This window comes from Brienomyrus brachyistius, unplaced genomic scaffold (assembly GCF_023856365.1).
Source record: "Brienomyrus brachyistius isolate T26 unplaced genomic scaffold, BBRACH_0.4 scaffold53, whole genome shotgun sequence".
Taxonomy (NCBI): Eukaryota; Metazoa; Chordata; class Actinopteri; order Osteoglossiformes; family Mormyridae; genus Brienomyrus; species Brienomyrus brachyistius.
The window spans coordinates 1,338,410-1,360,875 of NW_026042328.1; the positions used below are offsets into that span (position 1 = coordinate 1,338,410).

A 22,466-nucleotide genomic window follows, 5' to 3' on the forward strand; every position below is an offset into this window, starting at 1 on the left:
GTGTCTGGTGCGTGTTAACACCCCGCCAGCGGCATTCTGGGCCCGGTGTAGATGTGATCCCTGTGTCTGGTGCATGTTAACACTTCGCCAGCGGCATTCTGGGCCCGGTGTAGATCTGATCCCTGTGCCTGTTGCATGTTAACACCCCGCCAGCGGCATTCTGGGCCCGGTGTAGATCTGATCCCTGTGTCTGGTGCATGTTAACACTTCGCCAGAGGGATTCTGGGCCCATTGTAGATGTGATCCCTGTGCCTGGTGCGTGTTAACACCCCGCCAGCGGCATTCTGGGCCCGGTGTAGATGTGATCCCTGTGCCTGGTGCATGTTAACACCCCGCCAGCGGCATTCTGGGCCCGGTGTAGATGTGATCCCTGTGTCTGGTGCGTGTTAACACCCCGCCAGCGGCATTCTGGGCCCGGTGTAGATGTGATCCCGGTGTCTGGTGCATGTTAACACCCCGCCAGCGACATTCTGGGCCTGTTGTAGATGTGATCCCTGTGCCTGGTACTTGTTAACACCCCGCCAGCGACATTCTGGGCCCGGTGTAGATGTGATCCCTGTGCCTGGTGCATGTTAACACCCCGCCAGCGGCATTCTGGGCCCGGTGTAGATGTGATCCCTGTGCCTGGTGCATGTTAACACCCCGCCAGCGGCATTCTGGGCCCGGTGTAGATGTGATCCCTGTGTCTGGTGCGTGTTAACACCCCGCCAGCGGCATTCTGGGCCCGGTGTAGATGTGATCCCGGTGTCTGGTGCATGTTAACACCCCGCCAGCGACATTCTGGGCCTGTTGTAGATGTGATCCCTGTGCCTGGTACGTGTTAACACCCCGCCAGCGGCATTCTGGGCCCGGTGTAGATCTGATCCCTGTGTCTGGTGCATGTTAACACTTCGCCAGAGGGATTCTGGGCCCATTGTAGATGTGATCCCTGTGTCTGGTGCATGTTAACACTTCGCCAGCGACATTCTGGGCCCGGTGTAGATCTGATCCCTGTGCCTGGTGCATGTTAACACCCCGCCAGCGGCATTCTGGGCCCGGTGTAGATCTGATCCCTGTGTCTGGTGCATGTTAACACTTCGCCAGAGGGATTCTGGGCCCATTGTAGATGTGATCCCTGTGCCTGGTGCGTGTTAACACCCCGCCAGCGGCATTCTGGGCCCGGTGTAGATGTGATCTCTGTTCCTGATGCGTGTTAACACCCCGCCAGCCGCATTCTGGGCCCGGTGTAGATGTGATCTCTGTGTCTGGTGCGTGTTAACATCCTGCCAGCCGCATTCTGGGCCCGGTGTAGACGTGATCCCTGTGGTTGGTGCGTGTTAACACTCCCCCCCGGCATTCTGGGCCCGGTGTAGATGTGATCCCTGTGACTGGTGCGTGTTAACACTCCGCCAGCAGCATTCTGGGCCCGTTGTAGATGTGATCCCTGTGCCTGGTGCGTGTTAACACTCCGCCAGCGGCATTCTGGGCCCAGTGTAGATGTGATCCCTGTGCCTGGTGCGTGTTAACACTCCGCCAGCGGCATTCTGGGCCCGGTGTAGATGTGATCCCTGTGCCTGGTGCGTGTTAACACTCCGCCAGCGGCATTCTGGGCCCAGTGTAGATGTGATCCCTGTGCCTGGTGCGTGTTAACACTCCGCCAGCCGCATTCTGGGCCCGGTGTAGACGTGATCCCTGTGGTTGGTGCGTGTTAACACTCCCCCCCGGCATTCTGGGCCCGGTGTAGATGTGATCCCTGTGACTGGTGCGTGTTAACACTCCGCCAGCAGCATTCTGGGCCCGTTGTAGATGTGATCCCTGTGCCTGGTGCGTGTTAAAACCCCACCAACGACATTCTGGGCCCATTGTAGATGTGATCCCTGTGCCTCGTGCGTGTTAACACCCCGCCAGCGGCATTCTGGGCCCGGTGTAGATGTGATCCCTGTGCCTGGTGCATGTTAACACTTCGCCAGCGGCATTCTGGGCCCGGTGTAGATGTGATCTCTGTTCCTGATGCGTGTTAACACCCCGCCAGCCGCATTCTGGGCCCGGTGTAGATGTGATCTCTGTGTCTGGTGCGTGTTAACATCCCGCCAGCCGCATTCTGGGCCCGGTGTAGATGTGATCCCTGTGCCTGGTGCATGTTAATACCCCACCAGCGGCATTCTGGGCCCGGTGTAGATGTGATCCCTGTGCCTGGTGCATGTTAACACCCCGCCAGCGGCATTCTGGGCCCGGTGTAGATGTGATCCCTGTGGCTGGTGTGTGTTAAAACCCCACCAACGACATTCTGGGTCCGTTGTAGATGTGATCCCTGTGACTGGTGCGTGTTAACACCCTGCCAGCGGCATTCTGGGCCCGGTGTAGATGTGATCCCTGTGGTTGGTGCGTGTTAACACTCCCCCCCGGCATTCTGGGCCCGGTGTAGATGTGATCCCTGTGACTGGTGCGTGTTAACACTCCGCCAGCAGCATTCTGGGCCCGTTGTAGATGTGATCCCTGTGCCTGGTGCGTGTTAACACTCCGCCAGCGGCATTCTGGGCCCAGTGTAGATGTGATCCCTGTGCCTGGTGCGTGTTAACACTCCGCCAGCGGCATTCTGGGCCCGGTGTAGATGTGATCCCTGTGGCTGGTGCGTGTTAACACTCCGGTAGCAGCATTCTGTGCCCGTTGTAAATGTGATCCCTGTATCTGGTGCGTGTTAACACTCCGGTAGCAGCATTCTGTGCCCGTTGTAGATGTGATCTCTGTTGCTACTGCGTGTTAACACTCCGGTAGCAGCATTCTGTGCCCATTGTAAACGTGATCCCTGTATCTGGTGCGTGTTAACACTCCGGTAGCAGCATTCTGTGCCCGTTGTAGATGTGATCCCTGTGCCTGCTGCGTGTTAACACTCCGGTAGCAGCATTCTGTGCCCGTTGTAAATGTGATCCCTGTATCTGGTGCGTGTTAACACTCCGGTAGCAGCATTCTGTGCCCGTTGTAGATGTGATCTCTGTTGCTACTGCGTGTTAACACTCCGGTAGCAGCATTCTGTGCCCATTGTAAACGTGATCCCTGTATCTGGTGCGTGTTAACACTCCGGTAGCAGCATTCTGTGCCCGTTGTAGATGTGATCCCTGTGCCTGCTGCGTGTTAACACTCCGGTAGCGGCATTCTGGGCCCGGTGTAGATGTGATCCCCTTGACTGGTGCGTGTTAACACTCCCCCAGCGGCATTCTGGGCCGGTGTAGATGATTAGGAGTGATAATTCTGAAACAAAACGGGATAGCCATGTCGTATGGAGTGTGCTTTCATCAGTGGACTCTGCAGGGATAATAAACAGCTCAAGATCACTTTTTGCTCCATTTTATACATATTGATAGTTAATTGATAAAATAAATTTATCCCAAAATAAGTTGTAAAGTCACTGACCGGTTATCTTCATCTTCTATCAAAGCAAATAGCCATTCGCAGTCAAAAAAAAACAATCAAAGGATCAGAGACATCAGCCACTGTTCCCGCCTCCAAAGTGTCAAAATTCATTCTCTCGAGCGAGGAAGTGTGGTGGAGACGCGAGCGCGTAGATCGGGTCCAGCGAACATGACTGCTGAACTTGTGTACCCTGTGTTGCCTGTCTGCCCCAAATTAACCCAGTCCTTTGGATCTCTGCCTGCTCGGTTCATCATTTTCCCTGTCCTGCCTGCTCGCCGAACAGCGGTTATCATATCCATTCAATTCAAAGATTCTGGGAAAAGCTGTTGCTCACCAGCTGTCTTTTCTCCTACAGAAAACTAACACTAATGATTTATATCAGTCTGGCTTTAGACCAAACCATAGGCCAGGAATAGCTCTGGAAAAGTAGTGAATGATTTGCTTATGGCTTCTGACAGTGGCTGTATATCTGTGTTGGTATTACTAGACTTAACTGCAGCATTTGATACTGTGGACCATAATATCCTCTTGGAGCGGCTAGAATCTGTGGTTGGCATTAAGGAAACAGCCCTCTCTTGGTTTGGCTCCTACTTAACTGATCGTTGCCAGTTTGTCCATGAGAACAATGAATCTTCCAAGGGATCAGTGCTGGGCCCCCTACTGTTCACTTTATATATTTTACCTCTTGGTAACATTAACAGAAATCATTGTGTTGGGGTTCATTGTTATGCTCATGATATATATATATATGTCAAGCTCACTCTCAATATCCAAGTCCAGACTAAAACACACCTCTTTATTTTAGCTTATAGGGACTCTAGTTCTAGCTCTAGCTAACTGCTCACTCCCAGTCAGACCTGTAGTGTGAGGTGAAGAGCTGGGTGGGGTTCGGTGCCATTGGCTTTGGATGAACTGAACTGTCAGTCTGTCACTTTAGCTTCACACCCCCTTGTGGAATTGGAGTGCTGACATTTCAGAGACCCCCCATGCCTGCCTTCTCACCTGCTTCTCCCTCCTACTTATGCTGCCATAGCCATATCTGCTGCAGGTTACATACTGCACTCATCTATCTGTTAGCACTGCCTCTGGTCTCCCCTACTTTGGCTAACTGCACAAATTATTTCCCCTCCTACTGGGCTCTGCTGCCTGGAGACCATAATTTATCAAGATATCCTGCCTACCCTGCTGCTTGCAACGTCTCCAGTACCTGTGAAGCCCTTCCGGCCTGCCCGCCCCACTGCCTGTGACGCCCTTCCGGCATGCTCGCCCTTCTGTATGTGACGCCCTTCCGGCCCGCTCGCCCCACTGCCTGTGACATCCATCCAGCCTGCTCACCCTTCTGTCTGTGACGCCCTTCCGGCCCGCTCGCCCCACTGCCTGTGACATCCATCCAGCCTGCTCACCCTTCTGTCTGTGACGCCCTTCCGGCCTGCTCGCCCTCCTGCCTGTGACGCCCTTCCGGCCTGCTCGCTCTCCTGCCTGTGACCCCCTTCCGGCCTGCTTGACCTCCTGCCTGTGACGCCCTTCCGGCCTGCTTGACCTCCTGCCTGTGACGCCCTTCCGGCCTGCTCGCCCTCCTGCCTGTGACGCCCTTCCGGCCTGCTCGGCCTTCTGCCTGTGACGCCCTTCCGGCCTGCTCGCCCTCCTGCCTGTGACGCCCTTCCGGCCTGCTCGCCCTTCTGCCTGTTACACCCTTCCAGCCTGCTCACCCTTCTGCCTGTGACGCCCTTCCGGCCTGCTCGCACATCTGCCTGTGACGCCCTTCCAGCCTGCTCGCCCTCCAGCACTTGCCTGTCATGACCTCCTTGCCCCCTGCTTTGTGACTCATATGTTAAGATTGGGACAATGTGAATTGAAATGTCACCATCTTGATCATTTGACTTCCTTTGCCAGCCCCTGGAAAATGGGCTCCCCCTTTGGGTCTGGTTAGGCTTAGGGCTTCCTCTGCTGCCCCCTGGAGGATGGGCTCCCCCTTTGGGTCTGGTTAGGGTTAGGGCTTCCTCTGCTGCCCCCTGGAGGATGGGTCCCCCTTTGGGTCTGGTTAGGATTAGGGCTTCCTCTGCTGCCCCCTGGAGGATGGGCTCCCCCTTTGGGTCTGATTAGGATTAGGGCTTCCTCTGCTGCCCCCTGGAGGATGGGCTCCCCCTTTGGGTCTGGTTAGGATTAGGGCTTCCTCTGCTGCCCCCTGGAGGATGGACTCCCCCTTTGGGTCTGGTTAGGGTTAGGGCTTCCTTTGCTGCCCCCTGCAGGATGGGCTCCCCCTCTGAGTCTGGTTCTTCCTTTTAGTTTCTTCCTTTTAGTGAGTTTTCCATTGCCACTTCATTCATTCAGTCTTTTCGCCCCTCCCATCCTGCTCTCCAAAAGACACGCCGACACATATACAGGTGGGAGGAAGTTTGGGGGTCGCAGCACAGGGTCAGCCAGCATCCAGCTCCCTGAAGCTCAAGGACCCAGTGATGACATCACTCTGCCGGCCAGGAGATCTGAACCAGTGACCTTCCGCTCAAGGACACAGAGTCTGAACCCAAAGAGTCACGGGCCACAGCCAGTATTTACAGAAATTCTTCCTACAGCATCTACAACCGAAAAGAATATGAGTGGTTTAACCACTATTAATGAAAACTGGACCATTATGTATGATGCTGTATCTTTGGTTATATGTAACACAAAGGATGGTCAATGAAGTCTTGTCTTTACTACCTTCAGTTAAATTTACATTTACATTTACAGGATTTGGCAGACGCCCTTAGCCAGAGCGACTTACATAAGTGCTTTGAGACTCTGCGATGAATTTCCAATGCTAGCTCAATAAGGACCCAAGCTATGAATACCATCTGTCTGAAAACTCCGTTGAGTAGTGCAGAATTTTTATTTATTTATTTATTTATTTTTTTAAACACACACACACCAGAAAAAGAGCTGAGTAAGAATACAGAAGTACTACGTCAGGTATTTCTGAAAAAGGAATGTTTTGAGTCGTCGCTTGAAGACATTCAAGGATTCAGCTGTTCGGACATCTAGGGGGAGTTCATTCCACCAATTAGGTGCCAGGACAGAGAAGAGCCGAGATGTGTGTCTTCCTTGTGCCTTGAGGGGAGGTGGGACCAGTCGAGCAGTGCTGGAGGATCGGAGAGATCGTGGTTCAGTGTGGGGTGTGATGAGGTCCTTTAGGTAGGATGGTGCCAGAGAATTTTTGGCTTTGTATGCGAGCATCAGTGTTTTGAATCTGATGCGGGCAGCTACAGGAAGCCAGTGGAGGGAGCGCAGCAAAGGAGTGGTGTGGGAGAACTTGGGAAGGTTGAAAACAAGACGAGTAGCTGCATTCTGAATCAGTTGGAGGGGACGGATGGCGCTCAGTGGTAAACCCGCTAGAAGCAAGTTGCAGTAGTCAAGGCGTGAGATGACGAGGGACTGGACGAGTATCTGGGTAGCCTGAGTGGAAAGAAATGGACGTATCCTCCTGATGTTAAAGAGGAGAAACCGACAAGAGCGAGAAAGACTGGCGATATGTGAGGAAAAGGACAACCGATCATCCATGGTAACTCCAAGGTTTCTAGCAGAAACCGAAGGACGGATCAGGGAGTTGTCGAAAGAGATCGCAAGGTCCTGGAGGGGGGATGAGTCAGCCGGGATGTAAAGCAGCTCAGTTTTACTAGTGTTGAGTTTTAGCTGGTGAGTGGTCATCCAAGATGAGATGTCTGCCAAGCATGCAGAGATCTTAGTGGAGACATGAGTGTCTGAGGGAGGGAAGGAGAGGATGAGTTGAGTGTCATCGGCATAGCAGTGGTAGGAGAAGCCATGTGAGGATATAACTTCGCCAAGAGATTTAGTATAGAGGGAGAATAGAAGAGGGCCAAGAACCGAGCCCTGAGGGACACCGGTGGAAAGACAACGTGGAGTAGATGTGGATCCATTCCACGTCACTTGGTATGTTTGGCTTCTAGGTAGGAAACCAGCCAGCGCCAGGCCAAGCCACCAATGCCAATGCTCCTAAGGATGGACAGGAGAGTCTAGTGGTTGACCGTGTCAAATGCTGCTGATAGGTCAAGAAGGATGAGGACAGATGACAGTTTGGCTGATCTGGCAGCATGTAGCTTCTCAGTGACTGCTAAGAGGGCAGTCTCTGTAGAGTGAGCTGCTTTAAAGCCAGACTGATTAGGATCCTGGAGGTTGTTCTGAGAGAGATAGAGAGAAAGCTGGTACGAGGATTTTTGAAAGGAAGGAAAGAAGCGATACTGGTCGGTAGCTGCAAGTGTCCGAGGGATTTAGAGTGGGTTTTTTTAGGATAGGAATGACCCTGGCTATTTTGAATGCTGTTGGTACATGACCGGAGGTTATGGAGCCATTAATGATAGTCGTGATGAAGGGGAGAAGGTCTAGAGAGATTGTCTGAAACAATGCAGAAGGGATTGGATCAAGTGGTCAGGTGGTAGGGTTGGAAGATGAGATGACTTTCATGATCTGATCTGCCGTAAGACCGGAAAACTGGGCCAGTGAGGGGGGAGGGAAATCCTTAGTATGTAGTGTAGTGGATGAGGGAGAGAATGTCTGACAGATTCTGTCAATCTTCTCGGCAATGAAGTTGGCAAAATCTTCAGCAGTCAGGAAGGAAGGAGCAGGAGGAGGGGGAGGGTTGAGTAGAGACGAAAAGATGTTATGGAGTTTGCGAGGATCTCGTGAGGATAATTCTAGTTTGTCTTTGTAAAAGGCAGTTTTAGCTGCAGTCACGTCCATAGAGAATTTGGATAGCAGAGTACGGTAGGAAGACAGATCTGCATCAAGCTTAGATTTCTTCCACGTCCTCTCTGCTACCCGCAATTCTCTTCGGTTGGTACGTAATGCAGCTGAAAGCCAAGGAGTAGGCCGAGTTTTCCTGGGTTTGGAAGACAGCGGGCAGAGGTTGTCCAAGGATGTGTAAAGTGAGGAGATGAGAGTATCAGTTGCAGACTCCAGTGCCAAGGAGGAAAAGGAGTCAAGGTCAGGAAGGTAAGACAGGGTGCAGGAAGCAACAGAAGGGGAGACAGAGTGGAGGTTTGGTCGAGTGGGGAGGAAACGTTGAAAACTGGGATTGGGCAAGACGGGTAGGGCAATGGTAAAGGATACAAAGTGGTGATCAGAAATGTGTAGAGGAGTAGAAGTGATGTCAGTAGCCAGAGAGGGGCGGCTGAAAACCAGGTCGAGGACGTTACCTCCTTTGTGTGTAGGAGAGGAGCTGTTGGATGTTAGAGAGAAGGAATCAAGAAAAGGGAGGAGACCAGAAGAAGGGAGCTTGTCATGGGGGAGGTTGAAGTCACCAAGGAGAATGAGAGGGGAGCTGGCAGTGGGGAAGAGACTGAGGAGAGTATCAAGCTCCTCTAGAAAGCAGCCTAGGGGGCCAGGAGGGCGGTAGACAACAATGATCAGAATATCGAGTGGAGAGGTAACAGCAACTCCATGGAATTCAAAGGATGAAATGTTGAGATGGGGCAGAGAGAGGGGCGTGTAGCACCAGTTCCGAGTTACCAATAGACCTGTGCCACCGCCCCTGCCAGTCTGGCAAGGAGAGTGAGAGAAAGCATAAGCAGAGGAGAGAGCTGCCGGGGTAGCCGAGTTCTCAGGCGATATCCAGGTCTCCGTCAGAGCCAGAAAGTCAAGAGAGTGGTGTGAAGCAAGGGCGGAAATGAAATCAGCCTTCTTTACAGCAGACTGGCAATTCCAGAGGCCACCCAACACGCTTCGCTGGGACTGGGGTGTTATGGGAGGGTAGACAAGATTACTGAGAGTGCGGCGCCTGGATGTTGGATGAGATCTTCTAGATCTCAAAGATAAGTGGACTGGTATATGTCTAAGGCACATGTCTGTAGTGATAGTGTGAGAGATTGCGAAGTAGAGGATAGGATAGAGTAGGAGAGAAAGGATTAGAAGCAGTAGTAACAACTAGACCGTTTGCCTTTATCACCTTCAATTTAAACTCAGTAAGCCCGGCCCCCTAATTAACACCTTCAGGGAGACCGAAACTACACACAACAACAGTTTCAACAGACAGTAAACAGAAAGCAAACAGAGTCCTACCTTACTAGCAGAGAAGTAATCCACAAACAGAGCTTGAAGCACACTTAAATCCATCACCACTCAAGGGGTGCAGGTAGAAACCAACACACCACAGGGCCAGTTTAGTCTCCCCCAAACAACACACTTTTGGGAGGAGACGAGGGCCCCAGCAGAAACCCATGTGAACAGTATGGGAACTCCACACAGAAAGAATTTATGCCCAACCCTGGGATTGAACCCAGGATCTTCTCACTGTGAGGCAGCAGTGCTAACCACTGCACCACCATCAGCTAAACCCAGCTAAAAAAAAACCTTTTTGTTGATAAAAGAGGGGAAATATATTACATGCATACATATTCATTTTATATTTTAAACAATGTAAATCTATTACTGCCAGATTAGACATCGTCACATCCTCAGCCAGGAGCAGCTGTGGCCAGCAGAGGCCGCCAGTGAGCAGCCAGAGACAGCAGTCATACAGAAGCTCCCAGCTCTGGGCTCCATCACATGAACACGCCTGCTGACAATAACACTCACATACCACTTATACACCCTGTGGATAAAGAGCCCTCACTGCTTCTATAGCAGGTTAGGATGCTGTGCCTGTGATCAGAAGGCAGACTGGATGGGAACAGAAATGTCACTTTTTTGTTTGTTACTACATCACTACCTTCAGTCATTATAAAGTCTGTGGTCCAGATTAGCTACTGCTATAGAAACAGCTGTAGTCGAGATTATCAAAATAATAATATTCATCAGACATTTCAAACAATATTCATGTATTACTACCACACCAGACATGATGTCCATCCCCACGTCACTTACAGAGCCGTCCTGGAGTTCTTGACCACAGGCAGCAGCCTCCTGTGCTCTTTATCTGATCTGATGAATTTCTTCAGATCAAACACATCCAGCTCCTCATCTGACATCAGCATCACAAAGGCCAGAGCTGAGTACAGTGCAGGTGAGAGGTCTTCTGCTGAAAGGCTTCCTGAATTCAGGTATCTTTGTACTTCCTCTACTAGAGAATTGTCACTCAGTTCATTCAGACAGTGGAACAGGTTGATGGTTCTTTCTGGAGATAAATTCTCCTGTATTTTCCACTTGATGTATTTGGCTGTTTCCTCAATGTTATGTGAGTTGGTTCTTGTCTCTCCCAGTAGCCTTTGTAACAGAGTCTTACTGGAGTTTGTTGAAAGGCCCAGGAGGAAGCGGAGGTAGAGGTCCAAGTGTCCATTCTTGCTCTTTAATGCCTGATCCACTGCAGTATTCAGCAGGTCAGCTGATGAGTTTGACAGAAACACATATAAAGCAGCGAGATACTCCTGGATGCTCAGATGCACAAAGCAGTACACCTTCTCCTGATACAGCCCATATTCCTCTTTAAAGACTTCTGTGCACACTCCAGAGTAAACTGAAGCTTCAGTGACATCAATGTCATTCTCTGTCAGATCTTGCTTATAAAATATGAGATTGCCTTTCTCAAGGTTGTCAAAAGCCAATTTACCAAGTTTCAAAAGGAATTCCTTGCTGTTTTCATTTAGCTTGCTTTCATAGTTTTTCATATACTTGTCATTTTTAAAACTTGCCTGATGAATCAGGAAGTGTGTGTACATTTCAGTCAGAGTCCTTGGAATTTCTCCCCTGTCAGTCTCACTAAAAAGCGTCTCAAGGACAGTAGCTGAAATCCAGCAGAACACAGGTATGTGGCACATGATGAAGAGGCTCCTTGATGATTTCACATGTGTGATAATCCTGCTGGCCAGGCTCTCATCACTGAATCTCCTGCTGAAATACTCCTCCTTCTGGGCATCACTGAACCCTCGTATCTCTGTCACCCGGTGGATGCAGTCAGGAGGTATCTGATTGGCTGCTGCTGGCCGGGAGGTTATCCAGAGGAGAGCAGATGGAAGCAGATTCCCCTTAATGAAGTTAGTCAACAGCACATCCAGTGACATTTTCATTGTTACATCAAACCAGCTCTCATTGTTCTGAAAATCTAGAGAAAGGCGACACTCATCCAGACCATCAAAGATGAACAAGACTTTGTACCTAAACACCTCAGTGGAGTCAAGTGATTTCAGTTCTGGGACAAAGCGGTGAAGCAGTTCAATTAGACTGTATTCATCCTTAATCAAATTCAGGTCCCGGAAAGGAAAAGCAAATATTAAGTGAACATCCTGGTTTGCTTTTCCTTCTGCCCAGTCGAGAATAAATTTCTGCACAGAGACTGTTTTCCCGATACCTGCCACCCCTTTAGTGAGTACAGTTCTGAAAGGTGTCTTACGCCCACATAAGGGTTTAAATATATCATTGCACTTGACTGTAGTATCTTCTGTTCGCCTTTTCTTGGGTGCTGTTTCAATCTGTCTCACTTCATGTTCATCATTGACTTCTCCAGTCCCACCTTCAGTTATGTAGAGTTCTGTGTAAATCTCACTGAGAAGTGTTCGCTGTCCTTCCTTAGCTTTCCCTTCATATACACACTCAAACTTCTGCTTCAGGTTACTTTTCATCGTGCTGGACATGAGCTCCCCTGAAGAAAAATGAGAGGAAAATGCACTAATTCTCAACATGATCCTGACCAGTGTGGTAGGAGGATTAAAACACACAACATTAATCCCAACATGATGACCTTAACCCCCACCCAGCCCTAATCTTAAGCATAAGTTACCAAACAAAATACAAGAGTTTTGGCATGTTTATTTTTTGATTGCATTCACAGTTGTTAGGGGGGACCTGAGAAAATGGTCCCCACATTGTAAAAATAACAGGGCATTTTTGTTGGGATACCTAATTCCCACCCCCCCCATACAAACACACAAACACTTTATACTATTTCCATCCATCCATCCATTTTCCAAACCGCTTATCCTACTGGATCGCGGGGGATCCGGAGCCTATCCCGGAAGCAATGGGCACGAGGCAGGGTTTTTACTATTTCATTGTCTTAAAATTAAACTTTAAATTTCACATCCGACATATTTTTACTGAAGCCCCAGATATCTGTACAGCAGTTCCTGTCTTAGCTGATGTGGTGCCCTAGGAGAGCATCACTACCGGCGCCCCCTGCATGAGGCAAAGTGAAACTGGCTGGCAAGTCGGCGCCCCGCAGAAGGTGGAGCCCTAGGAGAGCATCACTACCGGCGCCCCCTGCCTGAGGCAAAGTGAAACTGGCTGGGAAGTCGGCGCCCCCTCAGTAGGTGGAGCCCTAGGAGAGCATCACCACCGGCGCCCCCTGCCTGAGGCAAAGTGAAACTGGCTGGGAAGTCGGCGCCCCCTCAGTAGGTGGAGCCCTAGGAGAGCATCACCACCGGCGCCCCCTGCCTGAGGCAAAGTGAAACTGGCTGGGAAGTCGGCGCCCCCTCAGTAGGTGGAGCCCTAGGAGAGCATCACCACCGGCGCCCCCTGCCTGAGGCAAAGTGAAACTGGCTGGGAAGTCGGCGCCCCCTCAGTAGGTGGAGCCCTAGGAGAGCATCACCACCGGAACCACCCTGCCTGTTTGAATTAGATACCATTAATTGTGTCACACACTTATTAGTCGTATTAATGTCACTTAAACATGCCTACAGTACGTGATATGGAGGGGGGGGGGGCGCCAGGCAAAGCAAAAAATATTGTTCATTTAAAAAGCTTTTTATAATTTCAAAATCATACTGTAAAATAGTAGTAAATCAATATAGTAAAAGTCGAAATTTCAATCCCCCCCCCCCCTTTTAAATCACATCACACCCCGCACTGCACCACGATCTCTCCGATCCTCCAGCACTGCTCGACTGGTCCCTCCTCCCCTCAAGGCACAAGGAAGACACGCATCTCGGCTCTTCTCTGTCCTGGCACCTAATTGGTGGAATGAACTCCCCCTAGATGTCCGAACAGCTGAATCCTTGAATGTCTTCAAGCGACGACTCAAAACATTCCTTTTTCAGAAATACCTGACGTAGAACTTCTGTATTCTTACTCGGCTCTTTTCTGGTGTGTGGTTTTTAAAAAAAATATATATATATTCTGCACTACTCAACGGAGTTTTCAGACAGATGGTATTCATAGCTTGGGTCCTTATTGAGCTAGCATTGGAAATTCATCGCAGAGTCTCAAAGCACTTATGTAAGTCGCTCTGGCTAAGGGCGTCTGCCAAATACTGTAAATGTAAATGTAAATGGACGCCCCCCCCTGGCATTTTCCTATACTGACTATGCCACGGGGCCGCCCTGATATACAGGGTTCAACTCAACACATGCATTTTTATATAGCGCCTTTCACTACCGAGTCCAAGGTTCTTCACATCGGCATGTTGGGATACATTTTTGCATCATTTATGCAGAATAATTCAAAAACACAGAAAAGAGAAGACAAAGAAATAAAAGAAAGAAAGTCAGATGACTACTGGCTGCCCACCCCCATACTAACAGTATAGAAAAAGCTCTTACTCTGCTCCAGTATGTCACCCAGCTCACTTCCTGCTTGGGGACCGGAAATAAGGAAGAATTTCAGATTCATTTCTGTCTCTAACATCAGTACCTAACAAACATCAATATTTCCCATATAATCCTAAACAATATGTTAATTTTTTAGATTAAAGATTAAAAAGGTTACAATTTAGACAAAAAACAAGAATGGTTAAAAATACGATTACCTTTCTGCAGGACTTTACTCAGTCTCTGAACAAGATCATTTAGGTTCATCTTCTTCAGGATTTCAAGCATGACATTGAGAGCACCGACTTCACCGTAAGAACGTATCATCTTGTTGGCGAGGTCTGTTCTGTTCAGGTTCTCCAGCTGACCCCTTGGAATGGGCTGATACTCTTTATACCTCAGGTGATTCAGGTTAAATTTAAACTTCTTCAGCTCATCATCAATGAGCTCCTCCAGAGACTGCAACAAGAGGTCGGGGAGCGAGGTCTGGATCTGCAGAAAGTTGGAGATGAGTCCATGAGACTCGCATACATGTTTATGGTCACTCCCACACATACACTGACCTTTCTGTTAACAGAAGGCAGGTTTCCTGCTCACAGTCTGATGTGGCTGCTGGAGACACCTGCTGTGATTCATTCATGACTATAAGGAGCACATGTGTGTGTTTATGTTCTGCATTATTATTAAACCTTTAATTAACCATGTTAGAGGAAGAACACTGCAGAGAGTGAACTTTTTGTCTGCTAAGTTATTCTGTTCTGTTACAGTATCTCTGTAACATTTGGTGCAGTAAGGAAGTAGCTGAAGGAAGAGCACTGCAGAAAGTGAGATTTCTGTCTGCTAAGTTATTCTGTTCTGTTACAGTATCTCTGTAACATTTGGTGCAGTAAGGAAGTAGCTGAAGGAAGAGCACTGCAGAAAGTGAGATTTCTGTCTGCTAAGTTATTCTGCTCTGCTACAGTATGTCTGTAACATTTGGTGCCGTGCGGTATGGTAAAGAGGTAGCCTGAGGAAGAGCACTGCAGAGTGAACTTTTCGTCTGCTAAGTTATTTTGTTCTGTTACAGTACATTTGTAAAATTTGGTGTAGTGCGGTATGGTATGGAAGTAGCCTGAGGAAGAGCACTGCAGTAAGCTTTTTGTCTGTGACCTTCAGCTGAAAAGAGTTACTCAGCTTAAGTTCTCCTGCCTTTCAGTGTCTGGTATTGATGGACAACATGCATCACAGACTGAAATGTTATAGCCAAACCTCTCCATGGGAATGCTGATCCATCGCTTAGATGATTATGGATGTACAGAAACCGGTTCCCGTGTATCACAGTCTGACTCTGTAATAAAAACCAAAAGTAATGTTAGCTTTATATTCAATAGTCAGTTTACCAGCTGTCAACCAAAGCACCTTTCCAACTATATGCTCTGTAGGGCTGCATTTGTCACAGACCAGGATTAACAGACTACATTACCCAGAATTCCTTGTTCCTGTCTTCATCTGAGTTTGAAATGACCTTGTTCTTTGAATTGTTTACATCTGTTGGTTTCATTACTCACCTTATTTATACTTAAATATAATATTGGGGAAGATACTTACAAAAGTACTACATTACAAACTGAGCTGGTAGATTCAGGTCCACAATGTACAAATCCAGATGATTTTGTTTCAACCAACCACACTGAAAATAAAAATTATTTTGAATGAACTCAATTGAATCATGTTCAGTGGTTCCACACAACTAAAATGAGCATTTTGAAAATGAATAATTCTACTTAAATTAACTTTGTGGACTGAGAACAGAACATAGTTGAGTTTATTCACTAAATATTCCCACATCTAAACCAACTGAACTGGATTCCTAGACAGCATTACATTATTTATCAGGGCTGAGAGAAGGTGACAGCTCCCCTAGTGGCAATAGGAGTGCATCTCCCTAGAACAGATGTAATCGGTGGGAGCATCATTGCTTTTAGACTGTGACTTGGGACAGAAGAACTCATTTGATACTCAGATTTTTACTAGACTAAATATTTAGAAGCATATTCACAGCAATCTATCTCACGAAAGATCAAAACATCTGTTCAAAACCTTAATACTCTTAGATACAGAAAGTATTACACTTGCTATTTGCAGAGTTTGAAGATATTTTACTGTAGCATTTTTTAAATAATGCCGTTTCGTATTTTTTTCCCATTATATCCCATTGAAAATCTGTGATCGGCCATATTCACATATGTTTTTTTTAGTCAGTCTCAAAACATCTGTCCCAAAGTTCTATACCATCTGAAGGGGCAACTATTACCCTCACAATTTGCAGAATTTGAAGATATTTTTAGATGTAGAATTAATGTAGAATTTTAAAAATAATGCCATCTGAAATAGGTGTTTTGTAGCATTAAGTCCGATTGAAAAAGTGTGTGATCTGCCATGACAGCAATTTATCTTATCTATGTCAAAACATCTATTTAAAAGCTCAATACCATCTGATACACCAACTGTTAGACTTACTATATCCAGAGTTTGAATGTATTTTGCAGTAGTTTTGGCAAAGTGATAAGACCCATTGAAAAGCAGTACATGCTAACAGAAGATGTCATGTTTAGATGATTAAAGGCATCTAAACATGTTTAAATCTAACTTATACAGACACTGCAACCAGGGGCCGGAAGCCAGCGGGCTGGGCTGCGGCTGTCATGTTTGGACCATAGGTACTTTTAAGCCTAACCAGTAGATGGCACTGTGATCTCTTTTAGGTAGAAGTTCTGTGTAACTATAGTAAAGGAACCGAATAAACGGAGACACTGATTTGTGCTTGAGAACGCTGGTGTCGGCTGTGTTATTGAACGCCTCCACGAAACCTTACTAAAAGGGCACCAGTACACCACAGCGGCGAGGAGCTTTTTCCTTCTTCCCGAAACTTTAAAACCTATGTCCTCCTACAGTTTTTTTTTTTACTTGGAAGCTCTGTTCCACCTCTGAAATGTTCCACCCATTAAGAAGAAAATGTGCTTGTATTTTTCTTTTTGAAATTCCACTGAATCCCTCTCTTTCATCCCTCTTTCTTTCAGGTTTTCCCTTAGACTTCTATGGGGAAATTTCCCACATACTCCCATTCATTCAGTCTATCAGCTGTTAAAATGATAGGCCTCCTTTTCCATCTATGTAAGCTACATATCTAAGCAGACATAATAATACAATCGTTGTTCTCTGTGTAACCTGTATTTTTTTAGTGCAGCATCTTCCTTGAAACAGACCGATGAACATGGAGCCACACCTGGCTTTGGGCACCCTGGCAGGACGTCGAGGCTGAAATTATATAAAACTAATTTTATAGATTATTCTGCAAAAGTGATTTTTTAACTCCATAATATAAATTTTTGAATGTGAAATTTTTCTTAACGGCATTTTGGTGTGAGAGATTTTCTTTTGTTTGTTATTATTTTAATAAATTTATGTTTGTTAAACCTCAGTAGCTTGTAAGTATATTACTGGTTGGAACACAGTACACTCAGCTTTGTGAGGGCATGATTTAAAAACTCTATTTTAAAAATAACAAGTAACATACTTAGGAACTACTCTGAATATTGTAAATGTAATACTTGCTGCATAAGACATTATTAAACGTGATTTTGACCAAATAAATTGCTGTGAATAAGGAAGATCACACGTTATGTCTAAAGGTCGAACAGATTTTGCAAATAAGAAACTGCTGAATAAGAAACCAACTTCAGCCTGGCAGCCTTTAGTAGGTACTCACTGGATCCTACTTTAACTCTGAATTAATAATCCAGTCAATTTTAATAACTGTGAATATTCTAATGTTTGAGACATTTTAAGGCTTAAAATTCAGATGATTGGATTTTAGACTTTTTATGGACCAGCAGTAACCCTGAATAGGATTTGGGCCATGTCAAGTGAAGTGTTACCTGGAATACCAACAACAGTGTTTCCCCTAGGTTTACAGCAGGGGTGCCCAACTCCAGTCCTGGGGGGGCAGAGCCCTGCACATTTTTGAGTTTCCCCTCATTTAACACACCTGATTCACCTCCTTATGCTAATTACCACACAGCTCTTGAGCTGAATCCTTTATGGTGGAACTGGGAAAGAACTAAGCTACACTGGGCTCCAGCCTTCCAGGACTGGTTTTGGGCAGCCCTGGTTTACAGCTTTGGGGGGGGCAGATGGACACTGACAGGATTCATGGTGTTCATGTGTCTCTTTTAATGACAGCAGTCAATATAAAAAACATAAATATAAAATATAAAAATATTTTTAAAAAGCAGATATTTTTGTCTGCTTTTCAGGTGGTTGACATGACATATTTTCCGACGCGCACTCTCTCTCCGCTGGTGGGAGTGCGCTCACCTGTGTGTGCGCGCACGTGTCTGTGAGCCCGCATGGGGGCAGAACTCAGATAGAGAGAGCAGAGGAGAATTGTAAACACGTGACCGTGTAGAGACAAAAATGTCAAGCTGTGTGAATAAGATAAATAACATAAGGCTATTTAGTTTTTTTAATAAAAAGAACAATGTATATACATGTTCTATAGGAAAGGTAACCGTAAATGACTTCTGTTCTGATCTGGCGCGATATATAAAATAAAATTAAATAAAATTAACTTCAAGGAAGGGCGGGAGGTGCCGTTGGGGCGGGACACCCCCAAATATAATGGTAGGTGAAACACTGAACTATTAGAGCAAATGAACAAAAACGGACAAAGCAAAAAACTAACATAATAGAATGTGTATGACAGGAGGCTTGAGTATTTTTGCAGTGATGGGTTTAATATATGTACTGTGATGAAATGTCAGCAGAGGGCGCAGCTGACTAGTCGACAATACATGTATAGGGATCCAAATCTGGGTGGGACATGAGAAAAAGCGTCGGGTGCGATTGTTGAGAGTGTATAAAACGTATCTGCTGTAGCTGCAAGCTGTTGTGGAAGAAAAATCCATGTTTATGTAAACGCAATGCAAATTCAATCAGTAATAAATAATTAAACTTATGATAACACTGATGGGGCGGCATGGTGGTGCAGTGGTTAGCACTGTTGCCTCACACCTCTGGGACCCGGGTTCAAGTCTCCGCCTGAGTTACATGTGTGCGGAGTTTGCATGTTCTCCGCATGTCGTCGTGGGGTTTCCTCCGGGTACTCCGGTTTCCCCCCACAGTCCAAAAACATGCTGAGGCTAATTGGAGTTGCTAAATTGCCTGTAGTGACTGAGTGTTGTGTGAGTGTTTCCTGCGATGGGCTGGCCCCCCCATCCTGGGTTGTTCCCTGCCTCGTGCCCATTGCTTCCGGGATAGGCTCCGGACCCCCCGCGACCCAGTAGGATAAGCGGTTTGGAAAATAGATGGATGGGTGGATGATAACACTGTTGAATCAAATATTATTGTTATTAACTTCTGCCTTGAAACATTTTATATACTAAACATATAATGCAAGCTTATTTCTCGGATCAGGTATGTACCTTGACCTTTTTGCAAAATAAGCTACCATACCAAAATATGTTAGTTCCTCTTACCTACAAAAATGAAAACCTATTACTTAAGCAAGGCTCTTGTAGAAAACATTAATGAGAAATGTGTGTATTTTCGGGGTCTAGATTACGTGAAAAGAGAACTAAGGAACTTAAGGGGAAGTGAGACGAACTTGTGTGAGTCGGGTAATCAAAAGAGTGATCATAAAAAGGCCAACCCTGCCTTTACCTGTTACTGGGTGCAGTTTAACAGAAGTAACTGGTGTTTACAGAAATCTGACCCCTCCAACCTGTCTGTAAACTGTCGCATTTTTGGCCATAAACGATGTACGCACTTGTTGTTCAGGGAACAGCGCACGCGACGCAGAGAAAGACTGTCCGTCCCCCTAAAGCGTTTCAGCGTGGTAAAGTTGGTTTTATATTGGATATTCGCTTGCTATTCGGATTTGCCTCCTCTATATCTTTGAAACTACACCACCAAAAATCACAAAAGTCACGCTTTCTGTTTCAGGAGAAAATACAAATTGTACTACAACATTGCATATTGACTGATATGTTAATTCATTAATTGTTGTATTGACGAGGCATTTTCCACGAAACAAATGCCGATGTTGGAAGCGCAGCCTTTTGCTAGGGACCGTCTACAAAGTGCAAAGTGCATGCAGGGGAACCAAGCATTGCGACTAGAGCATTTCTGTTAAGATTTTCTAACAAAAATCTGTTAATTTCTTCCAAAAATACACGTGAAAGAATAACAAACAATTACAGTTGCCTTTTAAAGTATAATAAATTAAATCATAAAAGACATACAATAATTTCACATACATAGTAAACCAATTTCTGACATTTTTTTTTTGAAAAATTATTTAAAACCACACAAATGAATTTCTCTGACTAAAAAGGTTGTAGTAGTTGCCAGAGGTGATGACTGACTTACTACAAGTGGAATTTTACATAAATATCCAACCATGAGTTTACTGTGACGCCTTGTATCACCCGAACCAGGGAAGCAGGTGAATGACATCAAGGCAGAGACAAACAGGGACCTAATGGGCAAACGGAGAGGCATACAGGGGTAAAGCGTATAACAAATCACTACAATACAATGAAGGATTTGGAATACAAACTCTGACGTGGATTTAAATACATTTAAAGACTAAGGGACGGAAATGCAGAACAGCTGATAACAATAAGGAATTCACATGAGGGTATTGAGGGGACATGGCACACAGGAGGATCGTATGAGCGGATCATGACAAAATCTCCCCCCCAAGGGGGCGCACTCCGAGCATGCTTCAGGGGAGGTGAAGGACGAGACGAAACCAGGGCCATGGGACCTGGAAGACAAAAGCAAGACCATTACTGGGGAACAGGAAACAGAACAGAAACACAAAACAGGCACAGGGGAAGCAACCAAGACAACAACTGACAGGGGACAGGGAACGTGGACAGATACACTAGAAAAGGAGACAGAGAGGGAACAGAGAACGGAGGAACAAAAGGACCAGGAGTGATCACCGGAGGCACAAGAGGGTGTAGAGCTGAGACAGGAGGGACAGAGGACTGAGGAGCAAACACAGGAGGCACACAGGGACAAGGAGGAAACATGGGAGGCCAGACGGGAAAGGCTGGGAGACAATGGGGAGCCAGAGGGAGCCACAGTGGGCAACGGGCGGCAGCCGGAGAGGCCACAGGCGTCTCCTCTGACTCTAAATGGAACATGGGTGTGACGTCATTCCGAGTCATTCCGAGAGGAGACCCTGCAGGGGCCGAGGAGGCAGGCAGAGGGAGAGACGAAGGAGTCGAGGAGGGAGTTGGTTGGGGCATCAGGGGAGGCAAGGAGGGAATTGGAGGTGAGGAGGGAGGTGGAGCCGCGGCAGGCGACACAACCACAGCCGGTGAAGGTGCAGCTGACCGATGAGCCGGAGGAGGGTGACCTGCAGGCAACCGAGGATTCGAATCCGGGGAACCCGCAGGGGACTGACGCGGTGCTGGAGGCGGGACCGAGGACAGCCCACGAGGCCTCGGAGGGGGACTAACGGGTTAGTGTTGGCTAAAATCACTCCTGAGTCCTTCTGCACCGGGTTTATTTGTTCTGTGTCCGTAGCGTTTTAATAAAAACAGAAAAATATAAAAATATACCCCTTTGTCCACGTGTGTTCCCTTGTGCACCACACCTTGTGTTTCCTTATTCCACTTACCCTTTCCCTTCCACTTTCTTATGCCCCAACCCTAGACTGGGGTTCTTAACACAGAACAGAACACGGGTAATTACAGGCAGTTAAATAATGAGAAAATGCATATGGAAGCATTGTCAAAACTGGCAGTCATACAAGTTCCTTCTCAGTTACCATACTTGACCAATCATGTGGAAGTCAGTGAATGAGATTCGAGGAAGTATTTTAGGTGGCTGACGGCATCAGGTGGCTGTGCCATATCATGAAAATATGCCTATTTTTACAGAATTAATTGAATAAAGCAAATGCATGGAAACGTAAAACATTTACATATAATTTGTATATTTCTAAAATATTATTACATTATCCTTGCAATACGACCTATACATTGTAGTTGTACAAAGTACGACTTTGTAGGGAGCAACCATCAAAATGAGAATTAGTTTGGTTGGTTTTTAGCAATTATTCAAAAAAGCATATTGAATTACTGTGCACGACTATGTCAGTCATCACATCTGTCAACTACTACAACCTCTGAAGTGTGAGAAATTCATTTGTGTGGTTTACAAAAGATTTTTTAAAAACGTATTGAATTACTGTAAACTCATCGTTGGATATTTCTGTAAAATTCCACTTGTAGTAAGTCAGTCAACTACTAGTAGTCAGAGAAAGTCAGTTTTCAATGATTTTTCAAAAAAAAAATCGTTACAAATTGGTTTACTGTATACGTGAAATTCCTTTATTATTTGATTTATTATACTTTAAAGGGCAACTGAAATTGGTCGTTCTTCTTCCTAGTGTATTTTTGGAAAAACGTAACAGATATTTGTTAGAAAATCTTAACAGAAATGCTCCAGTCGCAATGCTTGGTTCCCCTGCATGCACTTTGCACTTTGTAGACGGTCCCTAGCAAAAGGCTGCGCTTCCAACACTGGCTTATTTGTTTCGTGGAAAATGCCTCGTCAATACAATAATTAATG

The 22,466-nt window shown here is 46.6% G+C and overlaps 1 protein-coding gene across 3 annotated transcripts in view; it reads right to left on the reverse strand.

Moving 5' to 3' along the window:
- LOC125723958 (NACHT, LRR and PYD domains-containing protein 12-like) overlaps positions 1 to 22,466 on the reverse strand; it is a 42,119-nt gene that overhangs the window by 18,303 nt on the left and 1,350 nt on the right. For all 3 annotated transcript variants that reach the window (XM_049000736.1, XM_049000735.1, XM_049000734.1), the window contains exons 2-5: positions 15,087 to 15,165; positions 14,057 to 14,330; positions 13,851 to 13,883; positions 10,246 to 11,956 (exon numbers count right to left, since the gene is read on the reverse strand). In XM_049000736.1, coding sequence (XP_048856693.1) covers positions 10,246 to 11,956; positions 13,851 to 13,883; positions 14,057 to 14,330; positions 15,087 to 15,110 — 2,042 coding nt within the window. In that variant the 5' untranslated portion in view covers positions 15,111 to 15,165. The remainder of the gene's footprint in view (positions 1 to 10,245; positions 11,957 to 13,850; positions 13,884 to 14,056; positions 14,331 to 15,086; positions 15,166 to 22,466) is intronic.